Genomic DNA, 15,231 nt, shown 5'->3' with positions numbered 1-15,231 from the left:
GTGCGAGGTGCGTGCGGGAGAACTTGGCAGGTGGCTGCAGGCTCAGGGCCCTGGCACTTACCCTTCCTTCAGCTTGGAAGGCTGTCCCCATGATCTCCGCACAGCAGGCTCCTCCTCGTCCAAGTCAATGAAATGCCAGCTCCCAACGGAGGCATGCCCTGCCCCGCCCCACTCCCCAAAGCACCCTGTTCCTTCCACCATGTGGCCCCACGCCCTTGCTGGAGCACCTCTCAGGACCACAGGGGCCTTGTTCACATGTGATCTTTGCAGGCAGGGACTGGCCTGAGCACACGGCCTGGCTGGCCTCAAGCCTTTTACAAACCCCAGCTGACCACTAAGACTTCCTCATCTCTGTCCCCCTGCCCTGGTCTTGGCCACTCCTTCCAGGGACAGGCCAGGGATTGCTTGGCTCGTCACCTGTTTCGCTCCGCAAGGCCAGTTTCAATGCCTCCTGCTCTGTGACAAGGGTGGTTTCCCTTTAATTTCTGGTGGCAATGGAGACATTTCTTGATGCAGGTTCTAGAGGGCTTCACATTCAGGCCACGTGGCTGCCTGCGCCTTTTTGGGCAACCTCAGTTCCGAATATTATATCGTGTTGCCACACCAGCTTTTGGTTTGGGAAATATGGTCAGCATGTCTGGGGGAAACTGGCACTGTGCTGGACGCAGAGGAAGGACTCTGGGCTGGAGGAGAAGGTGCGGGGCTCAGGGCCAGTCCTAGGACTAGCTGAACTGTTGGGTGCAGCCATGCCTAGTGACCACATCCAGCTGTTGTTTGCACAGCTGTCCCCACTACTGCCCTGTGCAGCAGGGATTCACAGACCTGTTTTGTTGGGGGGGGGAAGAGAGGCTTGGAGAGGTCCCCTAACTTGCCCACTGTCACAAGTAGTGAGTCCAGAGCTGGGACTCCAAGTCAGCCCCCTGCACTGGATCTGTGGACAGGTCACTGCCCTCCCCAGGTCTCGGTCTCTCCCTCAGAGGGAGGAGGAGGAGCTGACTGAAGGGACCCCGAGGTCCTGGGTCTGAAAGAACAGATTACCTTCCCAGAGCAAGCTGTTAAATGCCAAGACGTGAGACAGGGTGCAAGGTGTTAGTCACAGGACAGGGGACAGAGGAGCCCCAACCCTGGAGAACACGTGAGCAGGAGGGTTGTTCGGTACCTAGAGTGAGGCTGCAACTGAAGGGGGCTCTTAGCTTCGGGGCTCTTTGCCACAGACGGGGTTCTACGGCATGGAATGAAACAGACATGTGAATCGGCGCCAGCACCCGCCTCTGCCCCCCCCAGCCTCACTGCTTAGGCCTTCCGGGCCGCTCACCTGGACAGAATCGAGGATACAGGCTTCTCCACCGAGTTGCTCCGCTCCCAGGGCTTCCGGCCAGCCTCTGTCAATTCAGTTCATGGATGAAGAACCTCAGAGCTGAGAGGACTCAGTAGCCACCCCAATCCCCTCAACACCCAAAAGGAAGCTCTCCCCAATGCCGAGGGTGCAGATCCCCATGGCAGGAAGGTCTGATTTGAGCCGAGCCAAAACCTGGCTTCTTGTTCTCAGTCCCCCATGGCCTAGGCCAGTCCCTTGAGGGCTTCAGATGGCACCACTGTCCCCCTGTGTCTCCCCTACTCCAGGACTCAAGCTCCTGTTCCCTTGACCTGGTTGACCCTGACCTGTGACCTTGTTCTGAGTCCTTTCACTGTGGTCAGGTCTCTCTGGAACATGGGCCTGCCAGCGAATGGAGCCGCAGGGCAAGCAGGCAGGACCTCCCCGGACACTCCCAATGTAGCCTTGCTCCCATGAGCTGTGCAGCGGCCAGGCCCCAAGGCCCAGCACCTGCTGTTGACGGGCTCCTTAGCTGGCCCCTATGCTGTGCCTGGCTCTGTCCCATTCAGCTGTCTTGTCTTGTCTTTTTCAAGGTAAGTGGTATTGGATTATATTTTGTTCTGCTCCAAAAGATTTGTTGCATTAAGTTGAATTTGCTGACTTTGCAGGATGAGCAGAGGCAGAAGACAAAATCTCTAGGGGTCATGGGGAAGCTGCCTGGCCTCGAGCTGAGCCGTGGTACTCTGCAGACCAACTGTGGGACTGAGGTAGTTTTCCTCAAAGCCACCTTCTGGGACAGGTGCTGGGCCTGCAGGCACTAGACCTGGGGCCACAGACACGTCCCAGGTGTGTAGCCTTGAGCAAACCACTTATCGCACAGATGGAAACACACAGCCCACTCACTGGGCTGCTGTAAGAAGCAAACAGGGCAGGGGCATTGTTCATGTTCATCAGCCAAGAACCTATGCATCCTGGCAAATCGACATGCCAGGCAAAGTCCTAGGAGGAGAGGACATGGCGTACAGTCTTACAGGGAGGTGACACTCAACCTGAGCATGCCCCAGAGAGACACACTAACAGCTGGCAAGCGCCTCCCCTGCCCAGCTTGGGCAGCCTGACGCCCCTGCCTCTCCTCGCCATGCTCATGAGCACAGGCCTGGCACAGAGCAGGTGGTGCCCCAATGTCTGTCAAATGAACAACCAACCCTGGGGTCTTCCTCCCACTTCCTCTTAAGGCTTATGTAGAGAACCTCTGCCCTTGTCACCTCATCATTCTCTCCTTCCTCCTTCCCACCTGCCACAGCTCAGACAGGGAGAAACCTGAGCCAGGGAAGGGGCTGTGTTTCAGTGGAGCAAGATTCACTGCCATCTCTGTAACGCTGGTCACCAGCTGGTGGTGTTTCATGGGAGACACGGGTCCTGACACTGACCCTCTTAAGACCACTGGCCCCAGCCTGCACTCAGGAGCCCTGGACACAAACCCCCACCCTGGATATGTGCCATCAGGCAAGTGCCTTCCCTCATGTGGGACTCAGGGTCCTGGTGGGAAGCAAGGTGCTGCGCAGGCCACCCTGGGGACCCATCACGGTGACTCCGCTCTAGTACTTCCTATGTTCCCACATGGGCTCCTGGGGGACGCTCTGGGGGACTCATAAGAACTGGGCTTCCCTGTGGCCTGGCCCTCTGCTCAGGCATACTAAAGAGGCTGGATCAGAGAGTCCTCTTTGAAGGGTGCTCCCCCCACTCTTAGACCTCATGCCTCACATGCCCCCTTGCCCTGTTTGCTTCATACATGAGGTCAGGGTGGGGGGCGCCCTCTCACCTGAGGAGTTAGGTGGCTGGCTGGCTGCTCGGGTCCCCGGAGAGGGGGAGGTACTAGGATCTTCCTAAAATGGAGAAGAAGGGAGTCTGTTTAGGAAGGCTGCTTGGGGCCGGAGCAGGACACCACTGGGCACTCTATAAAACCTCAGTTTTCCAAATGTTCCCAGTGAACACATACAACTTTTATAATTAGCAAAACATTAAATATTTAAAATTGAAAACCCAAAATCTCAATGGGGAGTGAATCCAGCCTGTGGATAAAGCTGGGGAAGGGGAAGGCTGCAGGGAGCTCCAGGACCTTTGCAGAGGAGTGCGGAACTCCTTTCTGGCCCTCAACACCCCAAGCCCTGAGCCCCGTGGGCCAGATGCCTCCTGCGTGTCATCTCGCTGACTTCTTGCAAGCACCCCGAGGAGGGACCTACTCCTCCATGCGGCACACACACAGCTGCCCCTGTAACAGGTCTGTGGCAACGCTCGAATAGTGGATGTGTTCATCCAACAGTGGGAACACCCAACACTCGCTGTGCGTGGCATATACGTCAGGATGATTCTCAATATCAATAACATGCCACTTGTTAAGTAATAAAAGTAATCCTCTCACTTGATGAAGCAGAATGCACAGCATTTGAGCTGCTGACAGGCAGCCACCCAACCTGACGTGTAACTCTGATCCCAAGCAAAGAACCTCTGCCCCCTTGTCACCGTGGGCAGAGGTCTTTTCTTTGTCTCCTCTGCTCACTACGTCCCCACACAAGAAGAGGTGTGGCACCTATCAGGAATGCCCTGCGTCATCTGTGGGGTGAATAAGTCCTGGGAGGCTCTGGTTGAGGGCAAAAGCAGGTACCAGGCTGTAGGTGTTGGGATGAGGTCCTCAGGCCTCCTCATTTTAAAGATATCTGAAGAACACATTATGTCAATCAACACACATGTATAGTATGAAAGCTATATAGGGTGACATTAGAGTCAGTAAAATATTAGATTTTTTTCTCTTATTTTTTTGGACAGAGTCTTGCTCTGTCACCAGGGTGGAGTGCAGTGGGTGCAATCTTGACTCACTGCAACCTCCGCCTCCCAGGTTCAAGTGATTCTCCTGCCTCAGCCTCCTGAGTAGCTGGGACTACAGGCAAACACCACCACACCCAGCTAATATTTGTATTTTTAATAGAGATGGGGTTTCACCATGTTGGCCAGGATGGTCTTGATGTCTTGATCTTGTGATCCGCCCGCCTTGGCCTCCCAAAGTGCTGGGATTACAGGTGTGAATCACTGTGCCAGGCTGGGAGGCTGTTTTTTTTTTTTTAACTTTTTTTTTTTGAGACGGGGTTTCACCATGTTAGTCAGACTGGTCTTGAACTCCTGACCTCAGGTAATCCACCCGCCTCAGCCTCCCAAAGTGCTGGGATTACAGGCGTGAGTAACTGTCTTTTTTTACATTTTTTTTTTTGGGGGGGTGGGGGGAGGCTGTTTTTCAAGGAGTAAGGCTTATGTAGAGAAGTGAAGGCTGAGTGGGAGCTGGCGGGTAAGGCAAAGGGACTCATATGTGCCCAGGCCCTGAGTGCAGGAGTGCAGGACGAGGCTGAGAGGCACGGATCAGCCAGGAAGAATAGAGCCCTGAGGTCACACCAGCATGGCCCTGACTGATGGGAAGACAGGGCAGGAAGCCTGCTCTGGTCCCTGGCAGTTGTATTTCCTCTCTCACTCTGCACTTTATGCCATTTGTAGCTAAGGCTAAACTTAGCCTTGTCAGTAGGAGTCTTTTTATAGGAAAAGCTTAACAGAGAGAAAAAGAGAATTAGCTGCCCTAAGTGGAAGCAGATGCTGGGAGCTCTGGCAGCCAGGCTGGCTCTGGGCTGCTTGCTAAGGACAAGAGCCAGGAGTCCAGGGCTTCTTTACCACAGCTCACCTGAAGCTCCTGCTGGAAGAGGGGTCTTTAGAAATAGAAATAATCTGAAAATAAAAACTTCTCTGAGCTTCTAGCAGACATGCCCTACTGCAGTGTACTCTGGAAGTCCCAGTCCCCTGACGAGGCCCTGGCTGGTCTGTGCTCCCCGGGGTTCCTGGGCAGGCAAGGCAGCCCGGCGGTGCGGTGCCAGGACCCCAGGCTCCTCCCCTGCTGGCCTGCAGCTCCAAGGGTGGAGCAGCATCTGGTCGGGGTGCTCAGTGAGGGCAGGCCTGCTGCTGGGGCCAGGGTGGCGCAGGGGCAAGCGCTGCAGAGACCCTCCTGTGAATCACCTGATGAAGCGCCCATCCCACCCATCCCACGCACGTCCCAAAGGCCTCGACTGTGACCAGGGAGCCTCCCTGCTGATGCACTCATCTCGGTGGGAAGCCTGAGGGCTGAGGGCTGCTTCCTCACCATTTGGCTTTCATCTTCCTTCTTCTCAGCTGGCTTGTCTGACTGGGAGGCTGCTTTTCTCCTAGGCACAGAGAAGGGGAAGATACAGATCAGCTTCTCAGATTCTCACACTCTCCCAGAACTCTTCTGCCTCCTCCCTGCCAGACTCACCCCAGTCTTCAGATAAACCTGTGCAGGAAAACGATAGCATGAAGGAGGCTTGTCCAGGCCCTGTCTGGTGAGAAGCCAGGCCTGGGCGAGTGTCCAGGCCCTCTGTGTGCCCATGGCCTGGGACATGAAACTGGTCTAGGCGGAGAGGGCGAGACGACCGTGTGTCTGTTTGGCTGTGCTGGCAGCAGCTGCAGCACCCAAGGGGTGGAGGAGGCAGCTGTGCTCTGTTCCCAGGACACTGAAGGCCCGGCCACATGGGACAGACAGGCGCCTCTCCGGGCTGCAGTCTGTCCCACAGGTCGGGACACTGGACACTTTCTTGTGTCACCCTAAGGCCCTCCTGTCTTGGATTCAGTTAACCTAGCCATGCCCTTTCCAATCTAGAATCTAGGATGCCACTCAGGGCCTGGAAATGCTAAGAGGAGATAGGTTTCTGTGGCTCGTAAACTTGAGATGAGCTGCCCATCAAGCATGGAGCTGGTCTGAGGTGTGGTGAGGGGCCGTGGCCAGGCTGTCACCTGTCTGTAATGGGCCCACCCGGCAGCCTCCTCAGCTGCAGCAGGGGCCTCTTCTTTAGCTCTCATCTCAGCACAGGTCTGCCCACCTTGTTCCTCAGCCCAGTAACCAGGGAATCATCCCGACACCAGCTTCTTTTAACAGTCAGCCTGGTCAGTTCTACCTCTGAACCTGTCTTTTTTCTCTCTTCACTTTCAACACCTTCCTGCAAGCCCCCATCATCTCTTCCTGGACTGTCAGAGTCTTGTAACTGGCCTACCCACCATCACCATCTACTCCCCAGCAGCCAGCACCCCATCTCCTAGAAACAGAAAGCTGACCAAGCCAGCCACTCGAGTGGGGTATAGGTGGGAGAAAGTGCTGCTGAACAGGAGCTCTCTGTCCATATCATTTCCCTCTTGTCCTCCCCTGCTGGGAGAGAGACTCAACTGCATGCCCTAAGAGCAGGAGACAAGAACCTGCATTAAAAGAAACTTTGCAAGGGCAAGGGCACTCTCATCACCAGCTTCACTCAGTAGCCATCACTAAAGTGGATTTCAAAGGGCAATCTGATTGATCTCTGCTGAGCTATGCAAAGCATGTTTGTTCTTGGGAGGGCCTGGACTCTCCCACCAGCATCTGGCATCTCACTGGCTCTGGGCAATATCAGCCTTTTCCTGTTCTCAGAAAGGTGCTTTCCCTCAGCCTGGTCTAAGACTTAGGGAAAGCATTAATATTTTCTTTTCCAAAATGATTTCTATTCTCTGCAGCCCACCCTCGCCTCTGAGATGGAACCCGATGCCCTGCACCATGAGGCTCCCTCTCCCAGCCTGACTCTTGGTCCATTTCCTCCACACCCAGCTCTCCAGACACAGGGGGGCATCAGCCTTCCCAGGACCTTAAGTCCGCCCACTGTCCCTCTTACTGCACAGGAGTCCTCATCCTTCTGAGAGTCCTCCCGGCTCTCTCATCCATGGAGCCATGTGCCTTTGTGTGACCACTGTCAGCCCTGCACACCTGGACTTACTATCACAGGAAATTGCTCAGAAGCCTGCCTCCTGTCTTGGTGATTTACATATGCCCAGGCCCAGTGGAGGCTTGGGAGAAGCCCGTGCTGCAGATCCACCTTGCTGCTCCCTGAAACATGTGGAGCCTCCCTTCCCTGCCATCTGTGATGCATACAAAGAAGCCCTTGGCAGGAAACCCAGGCTGTGCCCCTGCCATGAAGCGCCACACCAGCTGCCTGCACCTGTGGGCCTCTGTCATCTCACTTCATCCTCATGGAGCCATGGGAAGGTAATGAGAGGAACTAGGGCTGCAGTGTGAAAACCCTGGGCATACACAGAGTTCTCACTTGTGTCAGCCAATTGGAAGGCAGCCGGGAGGGCCAGGAGAAGGCAACAAAGCGGCGGGGGTGGGGGGTGGGGGTGGGGGTGGGGGCGGGGTTACCAAGGGAGCAGGGCCCCTGGTGCAGCTTTCTGTATTCTGGCTGGTGAGGCCTGCTCCTGTGCCCTCTGGTGCCTTGGTGAGCCAAGATATTGGTAGTCCAAAGTAAGCACATTCCCGATGCCAAGTCATATTTAAAAATAAAATCCAAGTTTTGCATCTCTTTTGAGAAAGACCTGGATGTTCTCCCTACCTGCCTGGGTTTCAGTTGGAGAACAGGAGAGAGCAACAATGGCAGGCTGCAGCGACACCTGCTGAAGCAGACACACATGACCAGGTCCTAGGCCCTTGAGCCCGGCCAGGATGCGGATGGAACTGTGCTCGCTCCATTGCTCAGGGCAATGCCTTCTGGGTTCCTACCCTTCATAATTCCTTTTCCCGAGTCCTCCATAATGAACCCTGGAGGACGGGACACCTTCACCACACATTCACTAGAGTGTCCTCTGCAAACCCAAGCACTGCGGCCACATCTTATTTCTGTTAGGATCTCAAGAGCAGGGACTTTTTTCCCCCTGCATTTATCTCTGAAATTATCTCCAAATTTATCTCTGCTCAGGACAGGGCTGCTACATGGTAGATGCTTCATGGTAGATGCTTCAGAAAATACTTACTGAGCTAAAATGAAGGCTTTGGAGTGTAGAGGACTCCCATGGGCTTGCTGCTTCAGACTAACCCCTTGGGAAGGGAAAATTAACAGTTCCTCCTGCTTGGCTAAACCCAGGGAATGAAGGATTCTGGGGTCAAGCAAGGATTCTCCATGTGGTGCTGGGGCCAGGAGCTGCCCGCTAGGCACACCAAGTCTCGGGAGGTGCAGAGACCCACCTCTTGGCCAGCAGTTTGTTCATTTCCTCCATGAGGCCTCCTCCGCCACCCCCGCTGCTTGCCCGGTTGGCATCAGACTTTGAGGTCCCACTGGGACTGGAGCCTCCAGATGCATCTTCTGGCTAAGGGAAGAGGAGGCCACGTTTTATACTCTGCTGCTGATGGCAGAACAGGGGGCAGCACCTACGTGAGGGGATGCAGGAAGCCGTGTGCGTGTGAATCCTAAGATGGCAGTGTTGCAAGGCACCTCAGGGGCCATCTAGTCCATGATTCCCTAATACCATGGGGAAAAAACCAAAATCAAGAGAGGGACAAGGACCAGTCCAGGTCATACAGGTCGCAGACACTCCCCAGGCCTGCAGGCTGATGGTCAGTGTCTTTGCCAAGACCACACATGACACATGGAGGGAAGGAGGGGAGAAGAGACTATTTTGTGGGAAGGAAATAAAATGTAAGCCAAAGGTCTGTAGCAGAGCTATTCTTACAAGCACAGTTCCAGAACATATGAGCAGGGGTTAGGGAAGTTAACAGCCGGGTGGACCTGTTTCCACGATATAGCTTCCTACAGTGGAAAGGGCAATGGACTTAGATTCAGGAGACCCAGGCTTGAGTCCAAAATCTAAAACTTATAAATGGTGTGACTTGAGCAAATTACTCGAGCTCTTTAGGCTTCAAATTCCTCATCTACAAAGGGGACATATTCTTGCCCCACGTATGAAGGTCAACGTGAGGCTCAATGGCTAACTAAATTAAAGCACCTTATAATTTCAAAGTGCTGTCCCATGAGTGTTCTTGTGTGAGAACAAGTGGCCAAGGGCCAGCTAGCTTTGGGCAGGGAAGCAGTTTGCTCAGTGTCTTGAAGATGGGGGAAGGAACACAAGTGCTCTGCAGATGGTGTCAGGGTCCCCCCGTCCCATTCCTGCCCCATGCACAGCAACTCTTACCCGTTGGACTCTTCTCAGCTTGGCCCCAGCTATGGCAGCAGCCAGTCCTGACATGGAGCTCTCGTCATGGCTGGCCCCCTGGGCTCCTCCAGCTGGTAGCGGGGGTGGGGGTGGTGGGGTAGCCCCCGTGGGTGGAGGTGGGACAGGGGGTGGGGGTGGCGGTGGAGGCCCACTACATGAGATGGGGGCGCTGGCTGCAGATGAGGGATGCCCCGGTGGGAGGATGGGCCCTGAAACACAACAGTGAGGCTCAGCCAGCTCCAGCACCCAGCTGGGGGCTAAGCCTGCTGCTCTCAGCTCAGGTTCCCTGGATGAAGGACAGAGGGCAGGCTGCTCCTCAGAGGGATGAGGAACAGCTCCGGGCCTGCTTCATCCAGGAAGTCCCAGCAGGATGAACTTGGTCCTGGCACAATTATTTCCTATTCTGGTGTCCTTAGCACTTCGGGGCCTGGCTGGACTCACAGTGTCCTGTATTTGCTTAACATTTCTTGAGCCCAGGCAATTTCCTCTTGCTGCAATCACGTTTTTCCAGGGGGAGAGGAAGCTCTCTGGCTACACAGTTAGTGCTTTTTCTCTTCTCTACTACTTCTAAGCACCTAGCACCCCCTAGGCAGAAGCTGGTCACCAAGGTCCGACTGTGACAGACACTTGGCCTCTGGGGACCATGGCAGGTACTGCGGGTCCCAGGGCCGACTGGGGGTGTGGGTCAGGGTGCAATGCTAAGTGCAGTGCTGAGGAGAACCAGCCTCAAGCTCTCTGCTCATGATGCAGATGCATGCAGATGGCAGACTGTGGCAAGCTGACACGTGCTACCAAGGGCAGGCACACAGTGCCATGTTGGCATATGCAGAGGGGCTCCAGCCTGGCCAGAGGTTCATGGAAGACTTCCTTACATAAGTGACTAGTGCTGGCACATGACTAGAGAGCAGGGGTTCAGTTAGGTGAAGGGGAAGTGAGTGTGAGGAAGGAGAAGAAGGGTGGGAAATGCTTGTGAGGCACTAGAGGGAGAGAGGGGGGCACGGGCCGTTCCAAGAGTGATGGGGAAGGGACATGATAACAGCGTCAGACCTGCATGAGAAATGAAGAGTGGCCGGGGGCAGGAGGCCTGTGACAGCTAGGTGGGGGTGACAGCGTCAGTCAGTATCTCATGGGCAGGGTGCTCCTGTAACCAGCAGGGGCTCAGGTTTCTCATCAGTAAACAGTATAATAATCATCTGCTCACTTCATAGGGTGTTTGAGAAAATTAAACAAGACAAAGGACATGAAAGCACTTGGTAAATTATCAAGCCCTTTGCCTATCCGTGAACACAATTTCTGGAAAACCCTTGTCTTTCTCCTTCAATGTGCTAACCTCCATGGAATGTCCAAGCTGGACGCGTGTCAGGGCCTCCCATGGGAAGCCTTCCCTGATCCGGGCTGGGCCTTCAGCACCTGCACCTCTCATGACATGAGGGTGGGTCTGTGGTCTCCCTGACGGGGCAGTGAGCTCCTTGAGGGCAGGAACTGCACCTGTGGTTGTGTCCCCAGCCCTTAGCACAGTGCCTGAGACATAGGACGCGCTCGCTGAATGTCCACTCCGGAGAAGGTCGGTGGGCAGGGGCCAGACCCGGCTGAGCGGAACCCCAAGCCCCTGCTCTCTTGCTCCCCTCCACCATCTGAAGTGGTGGTCGCACTAGGAAACGTAAGCTCCCCTCAGCTACTCACAGAGCGCCCCATGTGACCCTGGCCTCATCTACGTGGAGGGGCTGCTGCCGGCACCAGCATGGGAGTTGGCCCTGGAGGAGGAGGGCTCTCACCTGTGGCCGAGGTTCTTCTTTCTAGAGATTCTTGACGCTGCTGCTGGTGCTGCTCCATCACTTGTCTGAAAAGCAACCACAGTGGGGCAGTCTGACTTCTCCACACCAGAGAACAACATGTTCAGTGCCTACACTGTGCCCGTGAGCCCCGGCTTCAGAGTCAGGTTACGCCAGTGCTCCACAAGTGCCACTGTGTGCCTGGGCTGCCTCCTCCTAACAGAGGAGGGGGATGTGACTGGTTCCAGCTCCCAAAAGTGGGAGCACCGGCTGTCTCCTGAGTCTCAGGAACACTGAACACAGCACTCCTCATGGAAGGCCAATATGATTTCACTCCCTAGAGTTACCAAGCTCCTCCCTGGGTTGGGTGGGCTCACCTGGCTTTTGGGGGCCTGTGGCCTCAACAGACCCAGCCTCAGGAATGCCTGTTCTTAGTGGCCCTGGCCAAGCTTCCTGGGACAGTTCTCAGGTGTGTTTTGGTTGTCAGCAAAAATGGACACAAAAGCTACACTCGTCATTTTCCTTGCTACAGACCAGCCACAGGCCCGCCTCCATCTAGAGAGAACCACACTGTCACCTGGCATGTCGGGGACACTGCTACGTGCACCACAGCGAGAACACACATTCCAGTTCCTTATGGCAGGGTGGCCTCAGGGTGCTCTTAAAGGCAAGCTGAATGAGGACACTGAGCCCCAGATACATCTACAGAGTCCAGGAACCGAGTTCTGGAGTGGGAGGCATCTTAAGGAAAAGAAATCATCTAGACCACAGACAGCAGCAAGAGTTCAGCTGGTGTGGTGCAAACTGAATGCCCGCCACGGAAACACAGGGTGAAGGAATGTTCTGAGGGCAGCTCTGGGCTTGGTGGGAGGGAGTGCTGGAAACGTCTATTTCACGGGGTTCTTGCAGGGCATATGCCTGATAACTAAAAAATTATGGATAAGCCCCTTTTAGCATTAAGGTCTGAAAAGCTCCTGGCAGCATCTGTATTAGTGTCGCCACTCAAACTGCTGAAACTCCAACCTCCCCAGCAGGAGCCACACACCTAGAAAACCATGGTAAAATGAGGGTGTGTAAAAGATGTTCAAAAATCAGGTCTGAACTTATGATACTGTTTGGATGCTTGGAGTCTCTGCCTCATGGAGTAAGTCTTGCCCCTGCCCGCCTCCAGTAAAATGGTGTTGGAAAAGTTAGAGTCCCTGCCCACTCCCCACCCTGTGTCTGTGTGTGTGGTCCTGTCCTGGGGCAGGGTGTGTGTGTGTGTGTGGTCTCATCTTGGAGCAGGTGTGTGTGTATCTCTGTGTGTGTGTAGTCCCGCCTTTGGGCAGGTGCGTGTGTGTGTGGTCCCACCCTGGGGCAGAGGAGCAGAGTAGTGTGTGTGTGTGTGTGTGTGTGGTTTTGTCTTGGGGGTAGGTGTCTGTGTGTGTGTGTGTGTGGGGGGGTCCCGCCTTGCGGCAGGTGTATGTGTGGGGGGTTCCACCTTGGGGCAGGTGTGTGTGTGCGTGCGTGGGTGTGTAGTTCCACCTTGGGGCAGGTGTGTGTGTATGTGTGTGTGGTTCCACCTTGGGTCAGGGTTGTGTGTGTGTGTGGTCCCGCCTTGGGGCAGGTGTGTGTATGTGTGTGGTCCCACCTTTGGGCAGGTGTGTGTGTGTGTGTGTGTGTGTGTGTATGTGTGTATGTATGTGGTTCCGCCTTGGGTCAGGGGTGTGTGTGTGGTCCCGCCTTGGGACAGGTATGTGTGTGTGTGTGGTCCCACCTTTGGGCAGGTGTGTGTGTGTGGTCCTGCCTTGGGGCAGGTGTGTGTGGTCCTACCTTTGGGCAAGTGTGTGTGTGTGTGTGTGTGTGTGTGTATGTGTGTGTTTCTGCCTTGGGTCAGCGGTGTGTGTGTGGTCCCGCCTTGGGGCAGGTGTGTGTCTGTGTGGGTGTATGGTTCCACCTTGGGTGAGGGGTATGTATGTGTGTATGTGTGTGTGTGTGTGTGGTCCCGTCTCGGGGCAGGTGTGTGTATGTGTGTGGTCCAACTTTGGGTCAGGGGTGTGTGTGTGTAGGTGCGTGGTTCCACCTTGGGGTGTGTGTGTGTGTGTGTGTGTGTGTGTGTGTGTGTGTGTGTGGTCCTGAGGGAATGTATTCTCTTCCCGGGTCCACAAGGGGGCATAGTTTCAAAGGCAAGAACTTCCCAGCACCATACCCCCTCCCAATCTGGGGTCTTGAAGGTCTTTGTTTAAGTTTCCCGGGCTCAAGAAAGAATCAAAAATCAATCACTCCAGCAGAAGTTTAAAGGAACTCCTTTCATAGGCCCAGAAAACCTGAAGGGGGCAGGAATTCCTCCCAGGTTAAAAGTCCCTGTCCCCAACATCCAGGCAGACTCCATATCTGGGTCCCCTTCCACGATCTTATAAAAGTTTCTCTCTCTCATCTCTTTCTCTTTCTCTGCCTAAATAAATCACTTTCTCCAAAACTCTTTGGGGTCCAATATTTGCGGGTGCACTGCACCCAGCGGGGTCCTCCCTCCCATTCTTGGGTGAGTGAGAGACCAAGAGCCTGGAAGAACGTCCTCTCAGGGGAGCTGAGCTTCCCCCGCTCCCCGGCATTCGATTACATTCCCGCCTTGGGGCAGGGGTGTGTGTCCCCTGTAGTTCACACCCTGACTGCCAGGTGGTGTTCCCATTCCCAGATGGCCAGTGATCCCACACAGCTTGGTTTGGGCCCTGGGGTACAGAATTCAGCACTGCGGGTGCTGAAGCAGTTTCGGGAGAACCAAAGGACCCATTTAGTGGCCATCCACTCCTGTACACTTCCACCTGGCATCTGGTGGGGCTCACTCCTTCACGCCCTTTTGTGAGTAGGGCCAGCCTCGGGTCCTGCAGGGAGCTGCAGCTAGAGTGAGACTTGCCTGCCAACCTGGGTTCTGCCTGACTCCTGGTTACTTTGGGCTTCAGCTGACTCATGTGAGCAACAGTAAGAAAAGCCCTGAGGGTGAGCGGGTGAGACAGGCAGAGCAAGGCCAATGCCATCTTCACATTGGAAAACTGAGGCCTGGAGCAGGAACTTGCCCAAGGTTGCAAGGCATTCATTTGTCAGTCTTAGGAAAAGGCTAGAGGAGAGGAGGTGCTGGGGGAAGTCCCACGCCATTTGGTGAGAGGTGTAGGTGGGGGCAGAAGCCCGCTTTCCTGACTTCTAGTCCAGGGCTGGACTTGGGTGTAGCCACAGAGAGCTGCAGCTTTACTCCCTATCTGACAGAGCTGAGTGAGGACGGCCCGGGCCAGGCTCAACCTCCCTCACACAGAAGAGGCAGAGCACCCATCACTGAGAGGGCAGACCTGGCTTCAAGTCCTGGCTCTGCCATTTCAGGGCACTGTGACCTTGGGAGGCTGTTCATGGGGACCCACCATGACCTCTTCTGTAATTTCAGGACAACAGCCTTGGTCCTTCCTCTTCCCCCTGTGCTAACACTTTAGAAGCTCCATGGGGTGGGAGGATTCATTCCTATGCCCCCTAGCTCCATCCCATGGGAGGGACTGCCCCCTAGGCTGAATCCCTCATGTCTGGACTGTCTCCTGCTACCCTGGGGATGGGGAAGTGAGGCAACAAGGGAGCAGCACTCGGGCCCTACTGGGTCACCCTGAGAGCCGTCCCATTGGAGGTCAGCGGCGCTCTCTGTAGAACATCAGACTCCCACAGTCATTCCTGGTTTTGTTGTCTGGGACCAGCGGCTGCGCATCAGCCCTCTCTTTCTTTCTGGTCTTGGCTGCACCCTACACCCTCCCCCAATGTGTGCCTCTGGAAGTCCTGGCCCTGGGTGTTGGTGTATCCTCACCCACTGAAGGCACCCCTGGCCACCCAGCCCTACTGGGAGATGGTCAGGCTGGCCCCTGGGGGTGCTGGGGTTACCTTCTCTGAATGTCCATATCATCAGGAGAGGGGCCATTCTGCACCTGACGCTGGCTGGAGGGGCCTGTGGGCAGAGAAACATAGAAACAGAGTGGTTAGAAGAAGGAAGTCACCCAACAAACCCTGCCTGGAGTGCTCTCTCTCTCTGCCCCTCCTCCTGGCTGCAGAAGAGACATCCTTAAGAATCTTTTAAACGCT

At 55.1% G+C, this 15,231-nt stretch overlaps 1 protein-coding gene across 7 annotated transcripts in view; it reads right to left on the bottom strand.

Moving 5' to 3' along the window:
* Nucleotides 1-15,231, bottom strand: part of EVL (Enah/Vasp-like) — a 179,166-nt gene that overhangs the window by 5,865 nt on the left and 158,070 nt on the right. For 6 of the 7 annotated variants that reach the window (XM_064375211.1, XM_012471253.2, XM_064375212.1 and 3 more), the window contains 8 exons: nt 15,034-15,097; nt 11,146-11,210; nt 9,350-9,579; nt 8,406-8,527; nt 5,493-5,553; nt 3,138-3,201; nt 1,316-1,382; nt 1,160-1,222 (listed from right to left, as the gene is read on the bottom strand). In XM_064375211.1, the coding sequence (XP_064231281.1) occupies nt 1,160-1,222; nt 1,316-1,382; nt 3,138-3,201; nt 5,493-5,553; nt 8,406-8,527; nt 9,350-9,579; nt 11,146-11,210; nt 15,034-15,097 (736 nt within the window). The remainder of the gene's footprint in view (nt 1-1,159; nt 1,223-1,315; nt 1,383-3,137; nt 3,202-5,492; nt 5,554-8,405; nt 8,528-9,349; nt 9,580-11,145; nt 11,211-15,033; nt 15,098-15,231) is intronic. The other variant, XM_012471255.2, reaches the window with a different exon arrangement.

This window comes from Aotus nancymaae, unplaced genomic scaffold (genome assembly GCF_030222135.1).
Source record: "Aotus nancymaae isolate 86718 unplaced genomic scaffold, 86718_ANA_hifiasm-v0.15.2.pri h1tg000011l, whole genome shotgun sequence".
NCBI lineage: Eukaryota > Metazoa > Chordata > Mammalia > Primates > Aotidae > Aotus > Aotus nancymaae.
This window is presented reverse-complemented; position numbering and strand designations above follow the sequence as displayed.